At 37.9% G+C, this 25,326-nt stretch overlaps 2 protein-coding genes across 3 annotated transcripts in view; both read right to left on the reverse strand.

The window, feature by feature from the left end:
* Window positions 1-1,843: 1,843 nt before the first annotated feature.
* LOC143035921 (immunoglobulin-binding protein 1-like) lies at window positions 1,844-12,703 on the reverse strand. Of its 2 annotated transcripts, none has more exons than XM_076203135.1 (6): window positions 12,587-12,703; window positions 10,041-10,361; window positions 9,053-9,225; window positions 7,468-7,584; window positions 6,723-6,836; window positions 1,844-3,472 (listed from the first exon to the last, which is right to left on the reverse strand). In XM_076203135.1, the coding sequence occupies exons 1-6, from the start codon at window positions 12,701-12,703 to the stop codon at window positions 3,250-3,252; spliced, it is 1,065 nt and encodes a 354-aa protein (XP_076059250.1). In that variant the 3' UTR covers window positions 1,844-3,249. The 2 variants fall into 2 exon arrangements, with proteins under 2 accessions (XP_076059250.1, XP_076059251.1); XM_076203136.1 differs by lacking the exon at window positions 12,587-12,703 and adding an exon at window positions 12,396-12,443.
* Window positions 12,704-15,749: 3,046 nt separating this feature from the next.
* The window catches only part of LOC143035532 (uncharacterized), a 16,160-nt gene continuing 6,583 nt past the window's right edge, over window positions 15,750-25,326 (reverse strand). Inside the window, exons 4-12 of the mRNA XM_076202401.1 lie at window positions 25,046-25,250; window positions 24,010-24,233; window positions 22,190-22,467; window positions 20,477-20,579; window positions 18,977-19,172; window positions 18,548-18,672; window positions 18,099-18,268; window positions 17,606-17,745; window positions 15,750-16,374 (exon numbers count right to left, since the gene is read on the reverse strand). Coding sequence (XP_076058516.1) covers window positions 16,235-16,374; window positions 17,606-17,745; window positions 18,099-18,268; window positions 18,548-18,672; window positions 18,977-19,172; window positions 20,477-20,579; window positions 22,190-22,467; window positions 24,010-24,233; window positions 25,046-25,250 — 1,581 coding nt within the window. The 3' untranslated portion in view covers window positions 15,750-16,234. The remainder of the gene's footprint in view (window positions 16,375-17,605; window positions 17,746-18,098; window positions 18,269-18,547; window positions 18,673-18,976; window positions 19,173-20,476; window positions 20,580-22,189; window positions 22,468-24,009; window positions 24,234-25,045; window positions 25,251-25,326) is intronic.

Raw genomic sequence — 25,326 nt, forward strand, 5'->3', positions numbered from 1 at the left:
AAGGGATGTTGGAGGTGGGAACTTTGCCTCAGGATGTCATTTAGGCATGTAAGGGCTCTGTGCATATTATCTCTTTCATTGAAGTTTGTATATCCTCTTTTCCTAATGTCTTATTGTTCTCCTTTCCCATCAGTCAGTCTCCTCCCATCTCCCACTGTCACATTCAAAGCATTCCAAACTTTCTCTACCTCATCAACGCCCCAGAAATATTCAAATCTTCCCTTTACTGCCATCATTTCCATCAGCATCTGTTCATCTACACATATCACCTTCTCTCCCTCTAATTTTTCTCTTCTTACTTTTTTCATTTACTTCTGAAATCTCTATCATTTTTCAAAATTCTTCATAAAAAACCTACCCTCCTTAAATTTACTCTCCTCTTGGCCTCCCTAACCTGGAATTTTGCTTCAATCCACTTTATTCTGTACCTCTCATATGCCTATCCATTTCATTGCATATTTTCTTCATGTTAGTTTATTTTCTGCCACCACTGCCTCCACCTCTTTATACCATCTTTCACAGCCTCTCCTTCTATTCCCTCCCTCACTCCACATATTGTCCTTGTACATTTTAGCACTTCCTCTTTAAAACATACCCATTAATTTTCTACTCGTTTCTCCTTTATCCATCACAATATTCCATATCTCTCTCAACTTTGGTATTATTTTCTTCTTTCCTTCTCATACAATTTGCACACCTTTAGCACCTTTCTGCCTCTCCCCTTTTTCTTTCCCCTCCACTCTCAATAACCTCCCCACCAGATAATGATGTAACAATCCACTGCCTACTCCCATAAACACATTTACACCCAGAACTCTTCCAATCCTCCTTTTGGGCACTACTGCATAGTCCCACCCCATGCAGCTGGCCCATTCCTACTTATCCTTACCCTTCTTCTTAAATTGTGTTTACTACAATTTCATTCTGACCCGGGCAGTGGACAGGAGACAGAGATGACCCTTCGCCCATGAGGAGCTAAGATAAGGAAATAAAAGTGGTGGACAGGAGTCAAATGGGTGTGTGACTTTCACTTGGCTACCTCCAATATAAAGAAGAAGTCCTTGGTATATAATTTAATTTTCAGTAAGAATTCCTAATATCTGCTCTCCACTATAATTCCTACCTACCACCTCATATTCCATCTATCAAATCCTGTCCTACTGTACCATTAAGATCCCCTAACACCACTACATGTGCATTTCTCCCAAACCACACACTTATTGAAAAAAAAATAAAAATGCTTTCCTTTCCTCACTACCAGGGCCATATGGAATAACAAATTATCACATCTTCCATCCCAATCTCATCACCACAACATTCTTAAACCTCTCACCACAACAACAGTGCTACTCCTTACACCACTCACCCTCTCCACCATACTCCCAAATTACAAATTTCCTTTTCCTTTCTGTTTTGTTTCACTCAGCACCAACACATCCATCTTTTATCTCACAAACATATTCCCACTTCCATTTTTATCTTCTGTACCACATTCACACGCATTCAGTGATCCAGTTACTAGGATTATAGGCTGGAGACCTCCTCCCAAATCCTTGACTTTTCTTAGGCAGGAGTCGAAATGACAGGGAAAGTGACACCCATTATGGATGAGGTTGAAATATACAGGCCATATCTTGTTTGTTTGCAATTGCTATTGGGATTTATGTGGATGCAACCTGAATTTGGTCTTGAGTGCGTCTTAGCTTTGGGCCAACTTGCAGAAACTCTTTGTTGTCTACATAAATATAATTTCCTGTTTTATTACATTTTTCTTCCCAACCAAATAGTTATTACCTGCAAAGTGTACACAAGAGGAAGGTTTGTATTATAGTTACACAAACTGTTCAGACTTTTGATAATTTATTGCAAAAAATATCACGCATCTAAAATTTAGTTTGAATTCAGCAGCACAATTTCAGTGTTCATTCCATACAAGAAATCTTTGGCAATATTCACTCAAATCCTTTCTTAAGTACACTGGTTAACACACTGGAAATAAAGAATCTAATTAATTCTCACAGATCTTAGAATGTAGCCTAATCAGTGTAATACACTGGTGAAATTCACATCTTTCATGCAGTTCTTAAGACCTCACTTCTATTTATCATATTCGTCTTTGCATTTTGTGTTTCAGTCAGTTAAACAAGTGAAACTCTTGTGTTTGGAACAGTCTCATGTATATGATACAAATAAAATTTCAATCTATTAATGCCCGGTGGTCACTTGACTGATACGATTCTGAATGTTCCCAAACATTTTCACTCAGAAGGTAGGCCACCCTGTTGAATGAGAGGCAGGCTGACAGGACTAAATGTGTTTGAGATGACGTGTTTAAGAAGTATGGCTGGGATTTGGAGAGTAAATAGTGATAAATTAGGTGGTGAGGTGGAAACTTGAGGGTGGATTTGGAGCTGGCAAACTGGGTTGATCAAAGACTACTGGGTTGGATTGGTCATAAGGAAAGAATGAAGACTAGCAATAGTGTAGAAAAGGTGGATGGTGTGAACCTGAGGGGAAGACTGAGAAGATGGATGAGTTAAGGAGAATGTCTGTTGAGCATGGAAGGGAGCAGTCAAGGGATTGGTATGAGTGGAGCGTGATTGTAAACAGATGATAAATTGTCGCAGCCAGAAGGGATTTCTCCTTGTCTTCTCAAATTGCTCATCAGTGGATAAGGGGGGAGGTTTACTATGTAAGAAACTGTGAGGGTAAACTGGCTTTGGGAATTTGGCCCTGCTGTGGAGGTCATTGGTTGCTGTATTACTTCTCACCCAGGCAATGGGCAGGGGAGAGAGGTAACCCACCATCCACAAGGAACTACGATAAAAGGAAAATAAAAATGGGCATGGAATAGGTGATGGGAGGGTTCATGCCTTGCCTGGCTACCTCCCTTGTAAGGAGGAAGAAGTCTTTTGGTATATAAATGTACTATCTCCTGAGGAGCTAAAATGAGAGGGAGGAAAGGGTGGTGGATGGGAGTGGAATAGGTGGGAGTGGGTACTTGCCTTTTGACTTGACTACCTCCCTTATAAGGGGGAAGTCCTTGATATATAGACAGATAGGTGTACTACCTCAAGTAATTTAAAATATTTTATGAACTATCCCATTCAACAGCAGAATGTCTGCTCAACTGAATTAAATGATCTGATATCAGCCTGAATATTTGTGAAGAAGCTGCAGGGCATGAAGGTGTAATAATTTGGAAAGTAAAAGCTATACACATATCTCGTTATTATTTTCTTTTCAGTTTCAGCTCCTGTTGTACGTGTTTCCCCATCCACGGCGATGCACGTCCTTCCATTCATCTTTACTCCGCTGATACGCCAGTGTTTCCTCATCATCTCTCTCTTCCTTGGCTTCCTTTTCTGCATTCTCCTTCTCGATACATGCTTTGTCGTACTCTGTTCCTGCATTGGCCCGGTCCAATAATGACATTGATTTTTTGCATTTTTTGTTGTTTGGGTCCGGGAATCTGAAATGTTGATTACAAATATAATATACTCACTGTCAGAATGTCAAACACATGAAAAGATGCATGAGTGACAGTGACAGGCGCATGATGTGACAGAGCCTATGAAAATAACTTTTTCTATCCGAGGGATGAACCAGTAGTGTTACTAGAAAAGTGATGAGGTGCAACCTTTGAATGGTTTAACAAATGAGGAGTACTGTATCTGATGTCACTAATAACCAGCACCTCTAGCTTTGAAAAGAATATTTTGCTAAAAAGGTGGAGTCAAAGAGATAGTAAAGGAGACAATTACAGAAAGTAAGAGAAAGGGGGAATAATAGTATGCATTAAAAGTAAGCAGCATTTATGAATGGACACAAGTCTACAGTCAAAGAATGCCATGAGACTGATCTATAGTGGTGTCAATATGTCCTAGGAGTGAAATGGACATTTGAAAAGAGTAAGGATTGGTGGATTAAAAGTGGATTAAAAGTGTAATGAGAAATAGACATTTGGGAATGGATGCTAAGAGGAGATTGTATGAAGGAGTGATTGTGCCGACAGCACTGTATGGGGCAGAAACATGGAGCATAAGAGAGGAGTTTGAATGTGTTTGAAATGAAGTGTCTGAGAAGCATGATAGGGGTTACTAGGCTGGATAGAGTGAGAAATGAGGAGGTGAGGATGATAATGAGGGTGGAAAGGGAGTTGGGAGATAGGGTGGATGAAAGAGTATTGGGATGGTTTGGACACATGGAAAGAATGAGTGAAGAAAGACTAGTAAAAGAGGTGTGGAAGGCAGATGTGGAAGGAGTGAACATGAGGGGGCAACCTAGGATGAGATGGATGGATGGGGTAAAAGGGGCTTTGGGGAAGAGGGGAATGTCTGTTGAGGAAGGACGGGAGAGGACAGAAGATAGGGGTGAATGGAGAATGGTTGTATATGGATGATGTTGTGATCCATGAGGTGGAATGGGTGGGGGATGGGGGTGAGGGAGTATGTGTGAGAAAAATTTGACGCAGCCCGAAGGGATTTCTCCCTGTCTTCTCCTTTTCTGCATGAGGGGACAGAGAGGGGGGGTCGCCGATTTGATGAAGCGGCCTTGCTGTGGATGTGCTGTGTCTTGCGACACTGCTTCTGACCCAGGGCAGTGGACAAGATGCAGGGATGACCCGTCATCCAGGAGGTGCCAAGATAAGAGGGAGGGAAGAGGGTGGAGGGGAGTGGAGTGTGGTAGGGATGGAATGGGTGGGAGTGGTTTTTATGCCTTTGTTTTTTAGGCTACCTCCCTTACAAGGGGGAAAAAGCCTTTTGTATATGTATGTATGTAACTATTACTATGAGGGGTCGCTGATTAAATGAAGCATCCTTGCTGTGGATGTGTTGTGTCTTGCTGCATTGCTTATGACCCAAGGCAATGGGCAAGATGCAAGGATGACCCATCATACAGAAGGAGCCAAGAAAAGAGGGAGGGAGGGAGGGAGGGGGGGAGGGAGGGAGGGGGTGAATGGGAGTGGAGTGGGTGGGGATGAAATTATGCCTTTTGACTCTGACTACCTCCTCCCTTGTACATGCATACATATACCAAAGGCTTTTTCCCCCTTACAAGGGAGGTAGCCAAAAAACAAAGGCATAAAATCCACTCCCGCTCATTCCATCCCCCCTTCCTCCCTCTTATCTTGGCTCCTCCAGGATTTAAAATGGGCAAATTTAGATTTAACTATCTCGGTATGATGACGCCTACGTAGGCATCATGGGGCACGAGTGGGTACACGAGTATGCCGGCGTCAGCATCTTGATTATATATATTTTTTTGTAGTTCTACACGAGTTACTCCCAGATTCTGTGAACTGGTTAGATCACATTTTCTGTGTTTATTATCACTCAGACCCAAACCTGATAATAAACACAGAAAATGTGATCAAACCAGTTCACAGAATCAGGAGGTGCCGAGCTGGGAGGGAGGGAGGAGGGGAGTTGAATGTATGGGAAATGGAATGGGTGGGAGTGGTTTCTATGCCTTTTTCTTTTTTGGCTACCCCCCATGTAGGGGGAAAAAGCCTTTGGTATATTTATGTATGTATTATCACTCATAGTAAAAGAGAACAAGTAATAGAGCAATAACTTTATATTTTATAATGTGAGTAGTGTGATGCAAAGTACATATGGCAGCCGATACTGCACATGAGAATTTGAGTCATACTGAAGTGGTTAAGAAGGAAATAACCAAGAACTGGTTTACCAACAGTGGTTAACAAATGAAATGGACTTAGTAATCTTGTAGTAAGCACTGAAACTATTGATAGTTTCAAGAGAAGGTTAGATAACTTTATCGATGGGAATAATAGGTGGTAAAGGACATGGAACTGCCTAGTGTAGGCCTTATGGTCTCCTGCAGTCTCCTCCATTCTTATGTAAATTTCTGAATTATCCACAAATAACATACGATTCACTTCCCATGCCTTATTCCCACCCAATAATGTCGAACCTTTGTCCAATATTTGTGTTTACCTCCCTTACCATCCTATCCATATACACACTGAAAAGCCATGTTGACATCACACATCCCTGGCACAGCTCAACATACTCTCTCTTCATGAACCTTACACATCATAAAACTTTTTTTTTTAGCGTCATTGACACTTTCTCAAAACCTTATCTCTGTAACTCACTCCACACAGCTTCTCTGTCAACTCTTATCACACACTTTCAAGTCTGTAAAAGCAAAAAAAAAAAAAAATCCTTATTTTTTCTAAATATTTCTCACATATGTCTTACCACAACAAATATTTGATCTACAAACTCTTTTGCTCTCACATTACGCTTCCACAACACCATTTCCCCTCTTTATCCTCTAAAGCAACACATGTTCTTCAGTACGCAGATGCTCCTTAACAACTAAACAATATTGTCTAGCACAGGCTCAAACAAATCTATAAGGTGTAAAGCCAGTCATAACTAAGACAGTCTCAACTATTTCAGATAATGTAACCCCTATAATGAAGAAAAATGGTGATTTGATTTAACATCACAAACTCCCCCCTATCGGGAGGCTAGGACGGTGCCCCTCACGGAGGACTTTGTAGCATGGAATTTAATGAGCCATGACCTTGGTTCAACTTCGGCGGTGGTAGGACTTGAACCGCCATCCCCTCGACCTTCGCCGCAAGTAACGACGCGCTAACCTGCTCAGCATTAAACAAAACAGAATCTATGAAGTATGTAAATATGTGAAAGGAGCTTTAATTAAACTGTTAAAAGACTACTCACATTCCTTCTCTGACCCGCTGCTCATAAAACTCTTCAACAGAGAGGACGGGTAAACTCGGGTACCCAGCACCAAACACCTTCTTTTGAACCTCGTCTCGAGTGATAAGTATGGGCCTGAAATGGTGAAAGTTACATTTGTAAAAACATAACTGTAATACAGTGACACTCAAATAAATACAAAATAATCTAGTTTTCCTTCCATAAAATGAGAATATAAAGCTAATTTAAGGTTTCTCTCTATATGATGGCTGAATGTATGACAGCTGGGGTCTGTTATCGGGCTGATTCTGCATTGATACTATTTTCATGTAAGGTATGGTGTACCTCTGTGTGGCAACACCAATATAATGGATAAAGGACAAAGCACCCCCAGAGGAACTCCCAATCAACCAGAAAACCTCCATTCAAAAGGCTTCTTCCCCAATTGTTACAAATAAATCAATCAATCCATTAATTGATAATGTCAACCAATCTGTTATCCCAGATCTCTCTTCTTGGAGATCTATGGGCTTGTGGAATCCTGCCACAGTCACCAGGATGCCCCTCGGGTCACTCAAGGAAATGATTTTGCAGTAGCGTTGGATGTGTGTGAGTGTATTGCAATGTAACATAACGTGTTTTGTGACAGCTATTGATATGACAAAACCTGGTCTACACGAGTTACTACCATCCATTTCATTAAATGTTATTTCACATATTTTGATCACAGTATTGGACTTGCTGGTAATCATGGTATCAAACTTACTGGAATGACTTTTTTGTTTTGTTTTGTGCATTTGCAGATGTGATTCCTGCCTCCTTGGCTTTGGACATGAGCTCCAGCATACTAAGTTCCATTTCCAGGCTCTCCAGTTCCTCTAAGCTAGTGATAATAAATAAAAACACATATAACTAAAGGGAATACTTTTCCTTACTATGCAATTATCAACCAGAAGTTTTGCTTTATATACATACATACATACATATACCAAGGCTTTTTCTCCATTACAAGGGAGGTAGCCAAAAAGAAAAAGGCATAAAACCATTCCCACCCATTCCATCCCTAAATACACTCCACCCTCCCTCTTATCTTAGCACCTCCTGGATGACAGGTCATCCCTGCACCTTGTCCACTGCCTTGGGTGTGAGTGTGTGTGTGCATATATATATATATATCAAAGTGGAATGGGTGGAAATGATATGGGTGAGTGGGTATAGGCCTTTTGACTTTAGCTACCTCCCTGGAAAAGGGGAAAGAAAGCCCTTGGTATATAGATAGATAGAAAGGCCTTTTCCCTCAAAAGAGAATCACCAAATCAAAGCACACACCCATGTTATACGAGGCACCCAGAAACAGATGGGCATCCCTGCCAGTTTTATTGGTTTCAAGTTAAGCACAGACTGTGAAAGGTACAAGCCTCCTCAATATATATCCATGATTAACTCCAAACCAGTAAAAGCAGTGGGGATACCTGTTTCTGGACTCCTCATTTAAGAAAACCATTCCACAACCCTTCTTGTCACAGGACCATAGGGATGAAGGGTCAAACAAAGGCAATACAGTATTCCTCTTCCACAGGAGGGCCCAACAGCACTTCATAATATGAAACATCACCTCTAGCGACTTCATCCATTCACTCCTAAACTCACGACCTCATTTTTACATAGTGGGTAGTTAGAAACCGCTGGTAGAGCAAAGCCCCATCAGTTGTGGCAAGCCAATTTTTATTAAAGCCGATGCTTGTTCCCTTCCCCACCTGACCAGGGCTGTTGAGAACCAACATGACACATTATACACAATCATGCACGCAAACAACACAACATACACTCTATAAAGGATTTGTGGGAAAACCCAGTTTCGGCTGTAGCATTCCTTGGGGAGACGGGACTGCTCGGACAGACAGTCTAGGGAACGACAACAACAACAACAACCAACATGTCAAAGCCCACAGCAGGTCAACAGGAACTGAACTCATGACCACTGCTCATGAGTTCAACACAATATCCATTAAGCTTCCATGCAACCCATATCATTCACCCCTATCTTTTGCATTCTTTCTTTTCCGTTTGACCCATCAAACATATATCCAAAACCTCTGTCCATCCATCCATTCTTGGTCTTCCCTTCAAGCTCACTCCATCCGCTTATGCTTTCCACACTTTCTTTGGTATTCTTTGATCTACCCTGCCCAAGAGCTCCCATCTCAATGCTGTACTCTGCCTCAACTCCACACTACACATTCTATCAGTTCTTGGTGATAGTTACAAAGAAGGGGAGGAACTTTAAAAGCTCATTGAAGTGTTCAACATGCGATGATCCTGTTACGAACATACTCTCTTCACATACAAACCTGTCATAAATGAACTTTTTTATCAGGGTAATATAGAAGTCTCTTGCTACTTCTTCATCATGGCTTGGGGCCTCCAATGCTTTCTTCATTTCTATAAGTCTTTCACTAATTGCTTTTCTTTCTCTATACCTCTGAATTTTTTCTTCCCGTTGTCTTGTCATTCTCTGCAAATCCTGAAATACAAGAAGAAACAACATCAAACATTGATTAGAATACCTGTAACTCTCGTTAAGAATTTTTTCTCCCTGTCCACATCTTTGGCACTTCTAACAGAGTAGTATGAAGAGCCTTTCTACTGACTAGTACATATATAATACTGGCCACCCAAATGTACGACTTATATGTTACTGGCCCTTTATATGTACTTAGTATTAATTTGTCAAACTTAAATTCCTTTCGAATATATTTTTATCAGATCAATTTTGCAGACAGATATTTGTATTGACTACATCAACCCAAAGCTTATAAACAAATGATTGCAGAAAACAAAATATATTACAATACAGTTTTTTTTAGTCCAAATTCCAAAATTTGAGGGCAATCCAGAGATGGTCAAAAGAAAGGATAATCTATTTAAGTACAAAAAGGCTTCTTGCCTATCATATGGAAGTAGGCTACCAAGGCATGCACCTACCCCTTCCCATTCCACTCTCATCAATTACCTACTTGCTTCTCTTCTAAAAATAATAATAATATATATATATATATATATATATATATATATATATATATATATATATATATATATACAATAGATAAATAAATCATTATTCTCTAAAACCCTAGACTTCACTTTTAATTCCTACAAGTCCTTCAGTCCACACACCATGGACCTAACAACGAGTATCTATAAGTATCTTGGTCTGGGTTTATTCTTGACTAGTTTTAAACTGAACTTCACAGAACATTCCTATATGATGCACAAATAAAATCCATTCAACAACCCCTTTCCCATGACAAAAATTTAGGTATCTAGTTGTGCCATTACCTCCGGTGTTGGCATGCCAGCCTTGGGTGGTCTAGGCTCTTTCCCTTCCTTCTTGGGAGGAGGTACAACCTGAGTTATTCCATACTGATGACATCGATTGATGAAATCATGATAATACACTTCTGCTGTTTTCAGGAGTTCTTCTCTTCTTTCTATGTCAACTTGTTTTAATGTTAAGGAACCTAAGAGCACTGGTAGCAAGAGAAACTTGACGGATGAGGTCGGAACTTCCTCAATCATTTCATTTGTGCTGAAGACTCCAAGCTGAGACACCATAACAGTCGCTTCTTCTAATCCTTTGATTGTTTTGGTCACTTTTCCCTGGGGAGAAAAAAAAATACCGGTAAATTCCAGAATCATGTAAATAAGGATATTTAACATAACACTTACTCTGCCCAATAGCTCATAACCTAACAACCATTCCATAGAAAAAAAAGTCTCTCAAATGCAAAAAAAAAGTAAGAAAGGACAAAGAATGTTCGAAAGTGCTTAACCCCTTCCGTATGATGATGCTTACGTAGGCATCACGAGGCATGAGCGGGTATATGAGGATGCTAGCATTGACGTCTTAATTATATTTTATATTTGTAGCTAAGTGACCCTCAAATTCTGTGAACTGGCCTGATCACATTTTCTGTGGTTATTGATATTCAGAGTGGAAGAAAACAAGTAATACAACTATAACTTTATATTCTATAATGCGAGTATTGTGGTGCATCATCGAATCGTCATACATCAGGCAGCTGATGTGGTCTGTGAGAATCTGACTTGTACTGAAAAGGTTAAGACCTGAAATTCAATAAAGAAAAGTAGTTTGTCATAACAGAGCAATGTTTTCCATAACAAAAGGCCAGAATTCACTTTATTTAATTTTGTTATCTTGACAACTAAGGCCTTAGGTTATATTACGTTAGGTTTTGTTGAATGTTAGTTAAGATTTTCAAAGGTTTAGTGAAAGGCTTTAGTGAAAAAATTACAAGAAACCACCATGAACCATAATGATAGTAATACTTATTAAACATGACAGTAGGAATATCTGTATTATTTTAGTTGTGCACACCTATGCGATATACCATTAGAAAATTAAATATTACTTTTGTAAATTATAATACATGAACGTAATATGCAATTTTCTTGGTGGAAATAAAAAACAAAAAGCCTTACTACAAGCAAATTTATTAACGAACAAAGCCACTAGGATACGGCCCAGATGCCATGCCAGTCCAGTCACTATCAGACGATAGCTTTCACATTGTGGACCATGTGTTCTCCAACTCCAGGTGACATTAATAAGCGCTGTTACAAAGACAATAGGGCTTCCTTGGACTTTATGAGAGAACACGGGGTTCTGCTGTCATCTGTTAAATGCCCGGGGTACATTAATAATCAGGCCTTCAACATCTGTGATGATGACAACGACCAGGATGATCTTTAGAATTCAAGGTACTGAATTACTAAATATAGGTTAGGTTATGTAGGTTAGGTTAGAAAAGACTAATTTAGCATCCTTTCATTTCTTTGACCTCAGCATCTATCAAAACAAACATGGCGTATCATTCAGCTGCTGCAACTTCGTCATTTAGGAAATAGGTTTTAGAAACTTTTTTGTTATTGATTTCTGCCAAGAAAATTGCATATTACATTGATTTATATTTACAAAATTAATAATTATTTGTCTATTGCTATATCGCGTAGGTGTGCACAACTAAAAATTTACTGGAATATTTTTACATTAACTTAGTACTTACACAGGGAACATAAAACATAGGGAACATAAAACACACAAGTAAAATTATAAATGCATGCAAATGTGGATATTTAACATGAAACTTCCACTGTCTAATAGCTCCTGATCTAATATAATCTATCACAACTATTCCATACAAAAAATAATCTTTCAAATGCAAAAATGATAGTATAAATGTCTGATTGACACAAGAATAGAACCAAACTATGAATTACATTGTATTTTCCAGGCACATAAGTATTATGGTATACCTTAGATTTAATAGTATAATATTATATAAATACCAAGTATCCAAGTAAGTATATGTGATTGTGACATGTCACATGAGAAAATAATAAAAAATTAAGTTAAAATTCCCCAACCAGTTGAATTACAATATTACCCAAATCATACAATGCATGCCCAGACCACGTCTTGAATAGATTCATGATTGAAAATTCAAATGACAGTCACAATCCTTGCAATATGACTCATTTCATATATCAATATTTCTAACCATAAACAAAAGCCAAACTACAAATGAATGATCATGACGGTACAGAAACATTCACATTACATCATTATGATGTAATGCGAATGTTTCTGTACCGTCATGCAAGATAAATTACCCCCACTATTATCATCAAAGATACTGTTTGCATTACAACACAATCATTATCACTGGTGAAATACTCTCTGAATTATTGATGTTTGGATGTGTCAAAATGAAAATCATTGCTGTTCTGGGCCTCGAGATCTTAAAAACTAGAAAAAATGTTGCAACGATTTGTTGATGTTTATGTTATATTCGTAAAAATACCTGAAACTCTTCCGAGTTTGTTGGTAGGTCTGAATTTTCGATTTCACCATGATCTTTGAGGTATTGGTCAAATACTTTTGAGAGTGTTGGGTACTCCTCTACCTCTGTTGAAGCCATATTTGTTATGACTATGAATATGTTCGAGAGTTAAAAAGACTAGTTCTGAAATTATTTTATCCGAGTTAGGAGTAAATATTTTTTATATATTAATTATTTTCATAAGATAATAATTATATATAAAAGTATGTATCGTGCTGCATTATAGGTGTATTTGAATTTTCGTCCATATTTTTAACAGTAACAAAGTCCAAGCCAAAACAAAAAGGAAACGAACATATTATTATTAGTATAAAGATCGCTCAATAGATGTCGTCTTATGCAATACTTCATGTCGTCTGACAAAATAAACATGGAAGTGTAATATTGTATATAAACAATGTAAACTTAGATTAGTGAAATTACATTTCAGTTGTAGAAGTAGACGGGTTAGTTAAGTGATTAACTATATGATGGAAATTACCAGGGAATATTATTAATGTTTCTATGTGGAAAAGAAAAGTTCAATTATCAATAGAATGGAAACATTCAGACGAATTCCTTTTCAACACCTTTGGATCAAACATACGATGCTTGGTATATTTTTATACTATTCAAACGGTTCCTATTATTTCTGTCTAACATTGTCTGTAGTCAGGAGACACGAGGGGGGAAACTTGCATTTGTACCGCTATATAAAGAACAAAATGAGATAGCGGCTGGATGATTTAGCCAAACAATAATTTTCAGCAAGTTCAAACCTATATCAAAATAAAATTTCATGGTACGGTAGGAATAGTATAGTCCCATGATCATGATGTAGTGCTTTTTAAGAAATGACAACAGTGTTCTTGAGTATATAGTATATGTTGCAGTTGTATATAATTTCATTTGTGTAACACATTTTACAGTATGATGGATTTGTAAAAGTACACAGTTTTCTGGTTAATTGAAAGTAGACTACGAAACTAGATTTTACGTGAAAATAACAGGTAGATCATATTTATTTGTTGTTTTGTTACCCCTTGCGAAAAATGTTGTGGACGTTAACTTCAATCTTTGCTCGAACGGGACAAGAAAGTGAAAAGATGGGTTTGCGATGGAAAAAATGAAATATCATAATCATTATATTCACATAAAATATATAAAGAACAAAGCAAATTTATGGAAAAAATAAAATATCATAATCAGTATAACCACATAAAATATATAAAGAACAAAGCAAATTTAATTACAAAGGATTACAAAGGCAAAGCATGCCGACAGGAGACCTTTTGATCCATATCTAGGTCGGATGCAAAAAAAAAAAAAAAAAATTAATAATTAAATTAAAACTATAACAATGTAAATAACAATTAAAATACATAAATAAATGCATTGGTATAGTTGAATAACAAACAAACAGGTAAATAGTAATTGATAATAAATTGACATATAACTAATAATAAATGAAAATCAGACAGACAAATTATAACAAAACAAAAACAAATAATATAACATAAATTATAATAATTACAGCATCTTACTTAGGTATTTATCTAAATGATTCTTAAAGCTTCGAACTGAACTACATTGCACTACCTGTGCAGGAAGTTTAGTCCATTCATTAACTACACGGTTGGCAAAGTTGTTTCTACCTACTTCCAAATTGAATCTATTTCCGGACAGTTTGAGGCCATTGTTTCTTGTCTGATTCTCATTCAATGTGAAAATTTGGTCACTTTTGATGTTGTCAATTCCCTTTAAAATCTTAAAGACCTGTATCAAGTCACCTCTGAGTCTACGCTTTTTTAGGGAAAACAGATTCATGTGCTTAAGTCGATTTTCGTATGATTTATTTTTGATATTTGGAATCAGTTTTGTGGCTCGCCGTTGTACTTTTTCCAGTCTGTCAATGTCTTTAATGAGATTCGGTGACCATACGGAAACAGCATATTCCAAATGTGGACGAACTAACGATTTATATAGCTTGTTAATGAGTGATGGACTTTTGAAATCAAAAGATCGCGCAATCAATCCCAGAATCTTATTTGCTTTCTCAGAGGCTGAAATACACTGCTTGGATGATTTGAGGTCGTTACTGATAATTACGCCGAGATCTTTTTCACTATCCACTTTTGTTAACGAATTTCCAAATAACTTGTAATCGTACTTGCTGTTATTTTTACCTATGTGCATTACCTTGCATTTACTTGTGTTAAATTTCATTAGCCACTTTTCAGACCATTGCTGTAATTTATCTAAATCTTCTTGAATATCTAATTGGTTTGAGTGATCATTTGCCACTCCGCACAGTTTTGTATCATCAGCAAATTTGGAAACAGTAGATTTTAGTCCATGGTCTATATCATTTATATATACTATGAATAGAAGTGGCCCAAGAACGGAACCCTGAGGAACTCCACTTGCAACACTTTTCCATCCAGAAGTTTTTCCATTTAAAACAACTCTCTGTTTTCGACCTTTCAACCAATTACTAGTCCAACCTAATAGGCTACCACTTATTCCATGCAAAGCTAATTTAGTAAGTAGTCTTTCGTGTGGGACGGTATCAAAAGCTTCTCTGTGTATATAATCATAATTATCATATAGAATACCAAAGCCTTCATCATAATCATAAATGTGAAATCTGGGATCATCTTTCTTTTCTATTTTCTTTGTTTACATTACACAAGACAAACTTGTCAAAATCCATTGGGTAAATCAAATTTCATTTTCCTTAATAGCCACTAGTTCCTCTGAAATTTATATGACGATTTTCTGAAAACATATCCATTGCATACAGCTGAAATGCATTGGTCGATTTCTTATATTATTGTTATTCCTAATTTTTGTTTTCTTTAAATAGTAGTGCGCTACGAAAGAAAACGAACTTTGTTAATTTATTGGAAATCTGAATTAATATTTCCTTTAAGATGTATAATTATTACCAACTCTGCTTACCCTCTAGAAATTCCGTCTCTCGGCCCTGCATAATATTTACTTGAGTTATGTTATATATTTTCTGTTTCAAATGCCACAAAAAATATATTTGGTGAAGAAACATTTGATTTGTCAATTTGTCAGTTATGATTTTTTATACATTAGATAACACTGGTGAATGTATCAACAGACTTTATTTTTTAATATATTTTATTAGCATCAATTACAATTTCCTCGTTTGTAAAATACAAATTACCTATAAAACAGTCACGAAGACTTTTAAAGTCATAATGATAATTGAAAATAACAATCAAACACAACTTTTAGATACTTTAGAATATATACAATTCTCTAAAAAAAAAAAATGCCAGAAAAGTGAGTTGGATGGACGTGGGAGAGGTCCATCTCCACCTTTATTACTCACCCTTTGACTATACATTTATTTCCCATTTTCTTTGATCCACACACGTTTTCTTTTATGACTTTCTTCGCCCCATTTAAGGGTAAAATTCAATAGAGGCAAATTTATCTTAGTGTTAAACACTATATTTACTTTTATAGATTCAAGATGATGTCTAACAAATTTAAAATTTACATGTCAACATTATTATTATTTCCATATAATAACAACGATAAAAAATAATAATGATCTCTTAATTAATTTTGTACATATTTGGCGGTCGCGCCTCTTCAGAAGTCGGGCATGAAATCTCCACAGGTCGGAAAACCTGGAGGTGTTGGTGGAATGTCTTCCTCGGTGCCCACGTGGAGGACCATGCTCATGCCCATTTCGGTGTGCAGCAAGAGGTGGCAGTGCATGAACCACCAGCCTGGCGAAGAAATTGGTATGCATGACAAGTATGTCGCTTGAGTCACCTTCACATCAGGCAAAAAAATCGTCAATTTTTTCCGTGTGTGTGTGTGTGTGTGTGTGTGTGTGTGTGTGTGTGTGTGTGTGTGTGTGTGTGTGTGTGTGTGTGTGTGTGTGTGTGTGTGTATGTGTGTGTGTGTGTGTGTGTTTGTACGTGTGTGCGTGTGTGGTGTGGTGTGTGTGTGTGTGTTTGTACGTGTGTGCGTGTGTGGTGTGGTGTGTGTGTGTGTGTGTGTGTGTGTGTGTATGTGTGTGTGTGTGTGTGTGTGTTGTGTGTGTGTGTGTGTGTGTGTGTGTGTGTGTGTGTGTGTGTGTGTGTGTGTGTGTGTGTGTGTGTGTGTGTGTGTGTTTACCTAGTTGTATCTTACGGGATGGAGAGCTACGCTCGTAGTGTCCCACCTTTGTATCTCGCAGTGTCAAGTTTGCTCTTAATTTCGTGTATAATTTTTGCACACACTATTACTTCGTGTGTGTGTGTGTGTGTGTGTGTGTGTGTGTGTGTGTGTGTGTGTGTGTGTGTGTGTGTGTGTGTGTGTGTGTGTGTGTATGTGTGTATGTGTCTGCACGTGTGTGTATGTGGTGTGTATGTGTGTGTGTATGTGTCTGCACGTGTGTGTATGTGTGTGTATGTGGTGTGTGTATATGTGTATATGTGTGTGTATGTGTGTATATGTGTGTGTATGTGTGTGTGTGTGTATGTGTGTGTTTATGTGCATATTTCCATATAATCATATGTATACACATATCTGAGTACCAAGACAAGAGTTAAAAAAAATATCGCATAGTATATTTTAAACAAAATAATACAATTTGTATCCGTAATTTTATTTTATTTTATCTATTTATTTATATATTGATTTGTTTATTTCTCTATCTATTCATTCTTTATTTTTAGCTATTTGTTTGTTTGTTTGTTTTGTGTATATTTATCTAGTCATTTATTAGTTCTTTTTTAAATCTTATTATTTTTATTTTTCAAACAGGCATCTTCTTTTGATATCGTCAACTTACAATTATCGTACGCATTAAACTCAAAAAACAATAAAGAAAAAAATGAATACAACTTCACAATAGATATAATGTTAACAATAATTCTCCGCCTTCACAAAAAATAAAAATAAAAAATTAAACAAAATAAAATAAATAAATAAATTCCTGTAGTGTTCAAAAATGAACGCAGCCGAACTTACCCGGGTTGTCAGCCGTGAAACGGATCACGGTGTATCCCCCATCGGGTATGGATACCGTATCCTTGAGAACCGGGTTATCCAGTTTCCGGTGGATTAATCCAGCCTTATCCATGGCCTTGATTTGATCCAAGGAGATGAACCTAATAAAAGAAAAATAAATAAATAAAAACAAAATAGAGACCGTAAATAGACAAACAAATAAATGAATTACTAAGTAAAAATAGAAATATATAAAAAGAATATGTCCGTTAATAAAGATATACAAATAAAAAATTAATACATACACAGAGAGAATAAGAATAACGAATAAGTGAATGAATGAAGTAGAAAATACAAAAATATATAGATGTATATTTATGAATGTACATATGTCTGTGTGCATATTTTATCTACGGCTCCCTGTCATTTGTAAAGGCAAACCCTCTAAAATATTCCCCACAGTTGAATGAGAGGGAGGGTGGGGGGATTGTGTATGAGAAATACGAAGACTTACCATCCCATTTTCTTTTGCGCGACAACGTAGAAATTGTAGCCATGGAGATGGAATGGATGGTTGGCCAGATTGGCGTAGCCGATGTCCACGAGGACAAATTCCACGGTCTCGCCAAGGCCGACCTCAATGTAATGCGTGCAACGACAGTGGTCCGACACGCACGAATCATTCTGGATCAAAAACAAATAATAAAAGGGGGTGTAGGCATCATTCGTAATATTCCCGTTCGGATAGTGCGGGGGTGAGGTATTGGGTTTAGTCGAATTACTCTTTTTTTCAATAAGAATATTCAGAATTCCTGAAATTCAGGTATCTTCAATAAGGAAAAATATGGAAATAGATACACCAAACATATAAACAACCCAATAAGCAAATCCAAATATACAAGAAAAAGTTTTGTAGATAAACAGATAGACGACAAACGAGGATTGCTTTGGATGTGTGCTTACGCTGGGTTGTCCTAGAGGGCACAGGTAGCTCTTGGCATCCTCAAACTGCGTTAGGAGGGGCGAGTGAGGGTTCTTCATACTAACGGCGTTGATCTGGGGCGTGGGCATCTCTTTCCAAAAGCTCACTGAAAAAAAATAGTCACTTTCACACTAGGAAAAAAAATCGTCGACTTTTGCCGTCGGCATGATACCTTGGTGTCGAAGGGATTTTTTTTTTTTTTTTTTTTTTGTGGTGGGAAGGTGCTCTTAGGTGTTAAACATATACTGTGACTGGGTATACCTGTTTGACATTTGGAGTTAATAAATGGCAACAGAAAACAGTGGTAGATAATTTTAAATATATTCTATGCATGTATACATTTGTGCATGTATGTGTGTATGTATGCATGGATGCTTTATGCGTACACAGAGAAATTTTGGACTACGTACTGTCATTGTATGAATAATATTCCTCGTGGTGGAAGTAATCGTTATTGATATTCTTGATGTTGAAAGAAAGGTAGAATTTTTTGTCAACTTCTTTTTCCAAAGCTCGATCCTTGACGGCGTTGTGTTCCAGATTCTCCAGTTCCAAAAGTCCAATCTCAGTGTCTGCTTTATCATCGTGGTTCATAGGGTTGATGTACTGAAACGTTATTATCCCGTAGAAAATATTGTAAATCAATGGTAGACTATCGTGTGTTGCTTTGATCAGAGATAGACCGTCTCATTGTATTTATATTTTTTGTCATGGTACATTTGTTTTCATGTAGGTATGAAAGGCCATGATTATCATCTGTGCATTAGTCACTTTATCGCCTCCCATGTCCAAACTCGATTACTTGAATATAGACATGTATCCTCAATACATTATCTGTCTTGTTTCACCTTCCCTGTTTCACTCTCTTTTACTTGTAACCAAGTAACCAAGCTCTTTTCAATATTCCAATGTTTATTTTTGCACACAACTCTAAATGACATATATTTTTAGTTTTAATTTCTTGTCGCCCTATACTAGGACTGCACTATTTAAGAAGAAATTTAATCAGCATTCTCTTGCTACTCATAACTCTTTTCCCTCATTCTTATTCCTTTCTACAACTCCCATAAGCGACTCAAGTGAGTTCGTTTGAGTATAAACGACTTCGGTTACAATCTTTTATTTTTCGAATCTCCAAATGTGAAATCACCTTTGCGTCATATATTGAGAAGCATAAAACGAACTAGGTGAAGTTAAACTTATACGAATATTAGATACATTCTTGAATTGTCCTAAGAGAAGTCTAGAATACTGTAAAAGAAGTCGTCTTCCAGCTTTCCGAATTCAGAACATTTGACGAGAATCTTGAATGAGCGACGGCAGCTTTAGAGGGGGTCTAACGGTTCGTCGAGCGCGGTTCGACAGACACGTGTTTAAAGTGATGTGTGAACGTGTGAACGGGGTATTTGGGGTTTAACCAACGTGTTCGACAACCAAATACCCCGTTCACACGTTCACACATCACTTTAAACACGTGTCTGTCGAACCGCGTTCGACGAGCCGTTAGACCGTGAAACCCCCAACAACAACATAACCCAACCCTGTGTCAGACTCCATCCTCCATATTTTTCTTTCTACACATTCTCATTGGTGTCAATGTTTCCTAATAAATAATGTTTACAACCCTACAACTTCCTTTCTAGAATATAAAATCATCAAAGTCTTCCTTTTGCCTATATCTTAAAATGTGGTTTCCAAGACGTTTCGAGCCAGTTTCTCTTGAATTACCTAACCTGCTGTAAATCATCTCATGACTATACGTTTCAGCAACATATAATCATCAATATGTAAAAGAGGAAACTAATTCATATTCCCTGACAGGAAACGTTTTTGAGAATTTTTGGCCAAAATCTTTAAGAAATGTATCCTTTTTAATGATGTAAAAGAGGACATGAGGTCAGATGACTTACGATTCCAGGAGGCGGTGGGTTGACATATTCGAGCGTCGTATTTGGAAGCTCGTCAGGTGCTCCTTTGTACCTCAGGATAGCGCCTTGGTATACCTTGAACCACCTAAGGACAAAGAAACAAAGGCTCCAAGTCAGATCGATCTGCGCCAAGGTGGGTTGGGGGTGGAAGGGGAAGACATCTTTTGATGGAATGAAGTTCCACGTAAGAGTGTAAAGATGGCGGTATTACTTCGTTTGAGTAGAGACGAATTCGGTTACAATATTCTAGATTTCCGTAACAACATCTCAGCAATGTGTCTAACGTTCGTATTCTAGGTTTAACCTCTCTTAGTTCGTCTTTCAGCTTCTCACTGTATGACGCAAGAGTAGTTTGACTTTTGGAAATATGAAAAAACCGTAACCGAAATCGTTTCTGCTCAAACGAAGTAGCAAAAAGCAAGTAGCATGCTAGTGAGAAATGCCTTGTGTGCCACCACATTAAGACCCTGTTCACACTAGCGGTTAGAACCGCGCCAAAACCGCGACGGTACCACATAGTCAAGGAAAAACCGCGCGGTTGTGAGTGAACGCAAGATCGAGAGAATACAAGGTCTACTCAACAGCTATCCAGTATTTAGGTCGTTTGCGCATTGACGTCACTAGAAGTGCTTGGCCCAAAGACTATATAGGAAAGACGGGAAAGCTCACGGAGAGCCGCATCGTCCACATACATTTTACTGTGCGGCTCTCTCACTAGATGGCGTTTACGTCAATCACCAGTTTTAACTGCATCGTCTGTTTCTTTATTAAATACGTCAAAGATAAACCACAAGAACATTTTTCCAAAATGAAACCCCCATTTTAACGGTTGCAGAACATGAAATAGGTAAGTCTCCCAGAAACTCTGTGGTGCCTGTACGTTTTCTCTTTTACCTAACATTTTCACTTACGTTTTCACCATTTTCTCTGTGGGCTCCCCTTCAGATGACGTCACAACATGCGCGCGAGCAGACCTTATATTCTCTCGATCTTGATTGAACGCATCTATTGATTTACACTATAATTGAACCGCCACGGTTAAAACCACTAGTGTGAACAGGGCCTATAGGTCATGTGCAACAATCAACGGGGTTGGGGGTTCGAACTCGGCTGATAAGAACCACCTGGCGATAGTCAGGACAAATACGTAAAGGATTAACGGCAATAAAATGGGCTAAGGCCCAATATGTAATTTGATACACAGTTTAGAATCTTGTAAAGCACGACCAAGCGAAAAAGTTAAATATAATTTGATCGAGAATTTCAGTACGAACGAGACCTTCTACATTTATTCCTGTTAACTTCATGCACGGCAGAAAAAGACTACAGGTAGATTTTGCTGGGTGTTATCATTATTGGCCTAAAACATCTAATGACGGGCGACTCACGCATTATATTTAGGTAAACGCGCTGGTAGATTAAATTGAGATTATCGATCTCGTACTTCACAGCTCGAAGAAAAACAACCCCATTCAAAAACAAAGAATTAGGGCTCTAGACAATCGTTTGGCGATCATCATTGATCCAAGAACGATCATCGTTGAGCGATAATTACACCGAGCATAATTTACATTAAGAAGCTAAAATAGTTGATGAGATTAGATAAGTTGTTTATGAGAGTAAATCAAGCTTCCACATGCGTGCTCATTGTACATTAACGTCGGGTGGGTAACTGTGAACATGATCCTTACTCACCAGCAGTCGATCAATCCGGTGAACGTCATCCAGTAGTTTCCAATCGGTTGGTCGGCCTCTACGATGATGTCCCAACGCTCTCCCGAACTGACGACGATAGAGTCCCCGAAGACTGGGTTGAAGGAGATGCTATCGGTGGCGATGGCGGTGAAGCGATGTTTGTCTATCGTCAGGAGGAAGGGACAAGTGTTCCCGTTGACCAGACGCAAACGGTACCGTTTGCCAGCCTCCATCTCGACCACTTCGAAGGGAACCTCCAGGTACGTCGTGTTCTCCCTCTGCATGAGGAAGGTCGCGTGAGGAACATAAGGACAGACTATTGGAGGAGACTACACGATACTATAAGGCTACCTGCATTAGGCAGTTCCATGTCTATTACAACCTGTCATCCTTATCCACAAAGTTATCTAATTTTCTCTGTTGCCAGCTCTGGTTTCCCTACAAGAAAGAGGAGGTCATATATGGAGCTTAAGAACATAAGAATGGAGGAGGCTGTAGGAGACCATATGCCCTATACTAGGCAGTCCCATGTCCATTACCACCTATCATCCTCATCTATAAACTTATTTCATCTTCTCTTAAAACTATCAATAGCTTTAGCGCTCACTAATTGGTTACTCATTTCCATCCGTTAACCACTTTATTAGTAAACCAGTTCTTGCCTATTTCCTTCTTAAATCTAAATTTGTCCAATTCAATTTCAATACTAAGAGTCTTGCCCTGCTGTCTTAATATGATGACCTTGTCTGCATCACCCTTGTTAAAGCCCTTGATCCATTTGAATACCGCTTATAGATCACCCCGCACTCTTCGTCTTTCCAGAGAGTGTGAATTAAGGTGCCTAAACCTAACTTTCTTCACGGTGGCTGACAAGATGTTAGTGACTTTGACTCAAACTTCGACTGAAGATGTCGAGCTATATTTCGAATCGTATTTTTCGCCTTAATGTTTCACCTGAAGATTTCGACCTACATTTTTCCTTTCAATTTCACCTCACAATTCCTCCCAAAGCCTTACAGTTTCACCTTACATTTATCCTGGCAACTTTGCCTAGCGATTTATTATAAGTAACAAATTCACTTGATTTGGCCTAGAAATTACTTTGTAATTTAGGCTAGCGATTTATTATAAGTTACAAATTTACTCAATTTGGTCTAGAAATTACTTTGCAATTTAAACTAATGATTTCTTGTAAGTAACAAATTCACTCGATGAGGCCTAGAAATTACCTTGTACATTAGACTAATGGTCCATTCATTATTATATATATTTTTTTGCATCCGACCTAGTTATGGACCAAAAGGTCTCCTATCGACATGCTCCTTTGTAATCATTTGTAATCTTTTGTAATTTGATTTCTCTTCTGTTTACTCATGTAGTTATCTATTACCTATGCAACTATCTATTCATCGACTACCTATTCATCAACTATCTACTTATTTACTTATTAATTCATCATTTATCATCCATATTTCTATTCATTTACATATCAGTTCATCATCTATTATCCATATCACTATCTATTTATTCACTTACTAATTCATCAAATTATTCATTTGTGTATTTTGTTTGCCTTCATTTCTCTATTCATTTACTTATCAATTCATCTATCATTTATCTATTATTCATCTATTATTCACCTCTTCACTCACTTCTCTATTATTTCATCTATTATCCATTTAATCATCCATTTTAATAATTGATTTATTAATTCATCAAATCATTCATTCGTGCGTATTACTCGTCACCCTAGCATTTACTCATTTACTTAATTCACCAACTTATTCATTTTGGGGTGTTTTGCTGGTTGCCATGGTTACCTCGGCCGCATTATTCCTGCCCTTGCCGTTGACGGTCAGGACTCCGGCGAAGTTGTAGTTGTAGGCCTGATGGATCTGGAGGTACCAACTCCTCGTCGTCTCGTGTTTCCACTCACTCACGACCAGCAGATGCTCTGGAAGGTCCTCGTCATACAAATCGACATGGGGATCCTCCGGGTCTCGAACAACGAGTCCCCCGAACAAACCATCCCCGCGTTGCAAACCTAAGGGAGCGCCAAGAACAGAAGAACATAAGAAAGGAGGAGACTGCAATAGACTCCCGAAGGGGCTATCACACTGAGCTATTTTTCCTTCAACCTCCGAAAAATCATCATACCAGAAGGTGCTGAGCAGCTTAAACGATTAATTGATTACTATGGGATTAATTATAGGACTCTATGGTAATTAATCTATTGATTATTATGCTATTAATTCTAGGACTTAATAGTAATTTATTCATTGCTGTGGTATTAATCCTAGGATTCCATAAAAATTAACCAGTTAATTAATCACTATGGTATCAATCCTAGGATTCTATTGTAATTAATTAATGAATCGCTTCGCTATTAATCCTAGAACTTTATAATATAATTAATGAGTTGATTACCTTAATTTTGATTACTTGATTATCTAAATCCCATTGTAATTACTGAATGAATTACCTTGATATTAATCCTATATATGATTTGATAGTAATGAATGAGTTGATTACTATGCTATTAACCCCAGGATTTCATAGTAATTAATGAACTGATTACCACGGTATTAATGACTTGATTAATGAATGAGTTGATTACTATGCTATTAACCCCAGGATTTCATAATAATTAATGAACTGATTACCATGGTATTAATGACTTGATTAATGAATGAGTTGATTACTATGCTATTAACCCCAGGATTTCATAGTAATTAATGAACTGATTACCATGGTATTGATGACTTGACTAATGAATGAGTTGATTACTATGCTATTAACCCCAGGATTTCATAGTAATTAATGAACTGATTACCATGGTATTAATGACTTAATTACCTGAATGTGAGTGCCAAAAGTGGGTGCCAGCTTCCTCGACCACAAAGTTGTACCTAAAAGCGTTGAGGACGGGGCATTGAGTGACCATAGGAACCCCGTCCATGAAGGGCGTCCCGTGCTGTAGGACCCCGTGCCAGTGGATGGTCAGCGAGTCTGAGGACATCTGGTTGAAGACGTCGACTACGACCCGGTCCCCCTTGCACACCTGGAAGGGTGGTGAAAGAGGATGAAAGAAATCAGCTGGCGGCAGGTGAGAGTGGTAGAGAGAAGGAAAGCTGAAC

The sequence above is a fragment of the Oratosquilla oratoria genome, chromosome 19 (assembly GCF_046742065.1).
Source record: "Oratosquilla oratoria isolate Oo_2021 chromosome 19, ASM4674206v1, whole genome shotgun sequence".
NCBI classification, from domain to species: Eukaryota; Metazoa; Arthropoda; class Malacostraca; order Stomatopoda; family Squillidae; genus Oratosquilla; species Oratosquilla oratoria.

Bases quoted from the DNA above. Each gene is read 5' to 3' on its own strand.
- LOC143035921 (XM_076203135.1), bottom strand. From the start codon at position 12,703: ATGGCTTCAACAGAGGTAGAGGAGTACCCAACACTCTCAAAAGTATTT. The intron at 10,362-12,586 runs GTATTTTTACGA...TTTTCTCCCCAG, and splicing joins CAAACTCGGAAGAGTTTCAG to GGAAAAGTGACCAAAACAAT. The intron at 3,473-6,722 runs GTGAGTAGTCTT...TCAACATTTCAG, and splicing joins CAGCGGGTCAGAGAAGGAAT to ATTCCCGGACCCAAACAACA.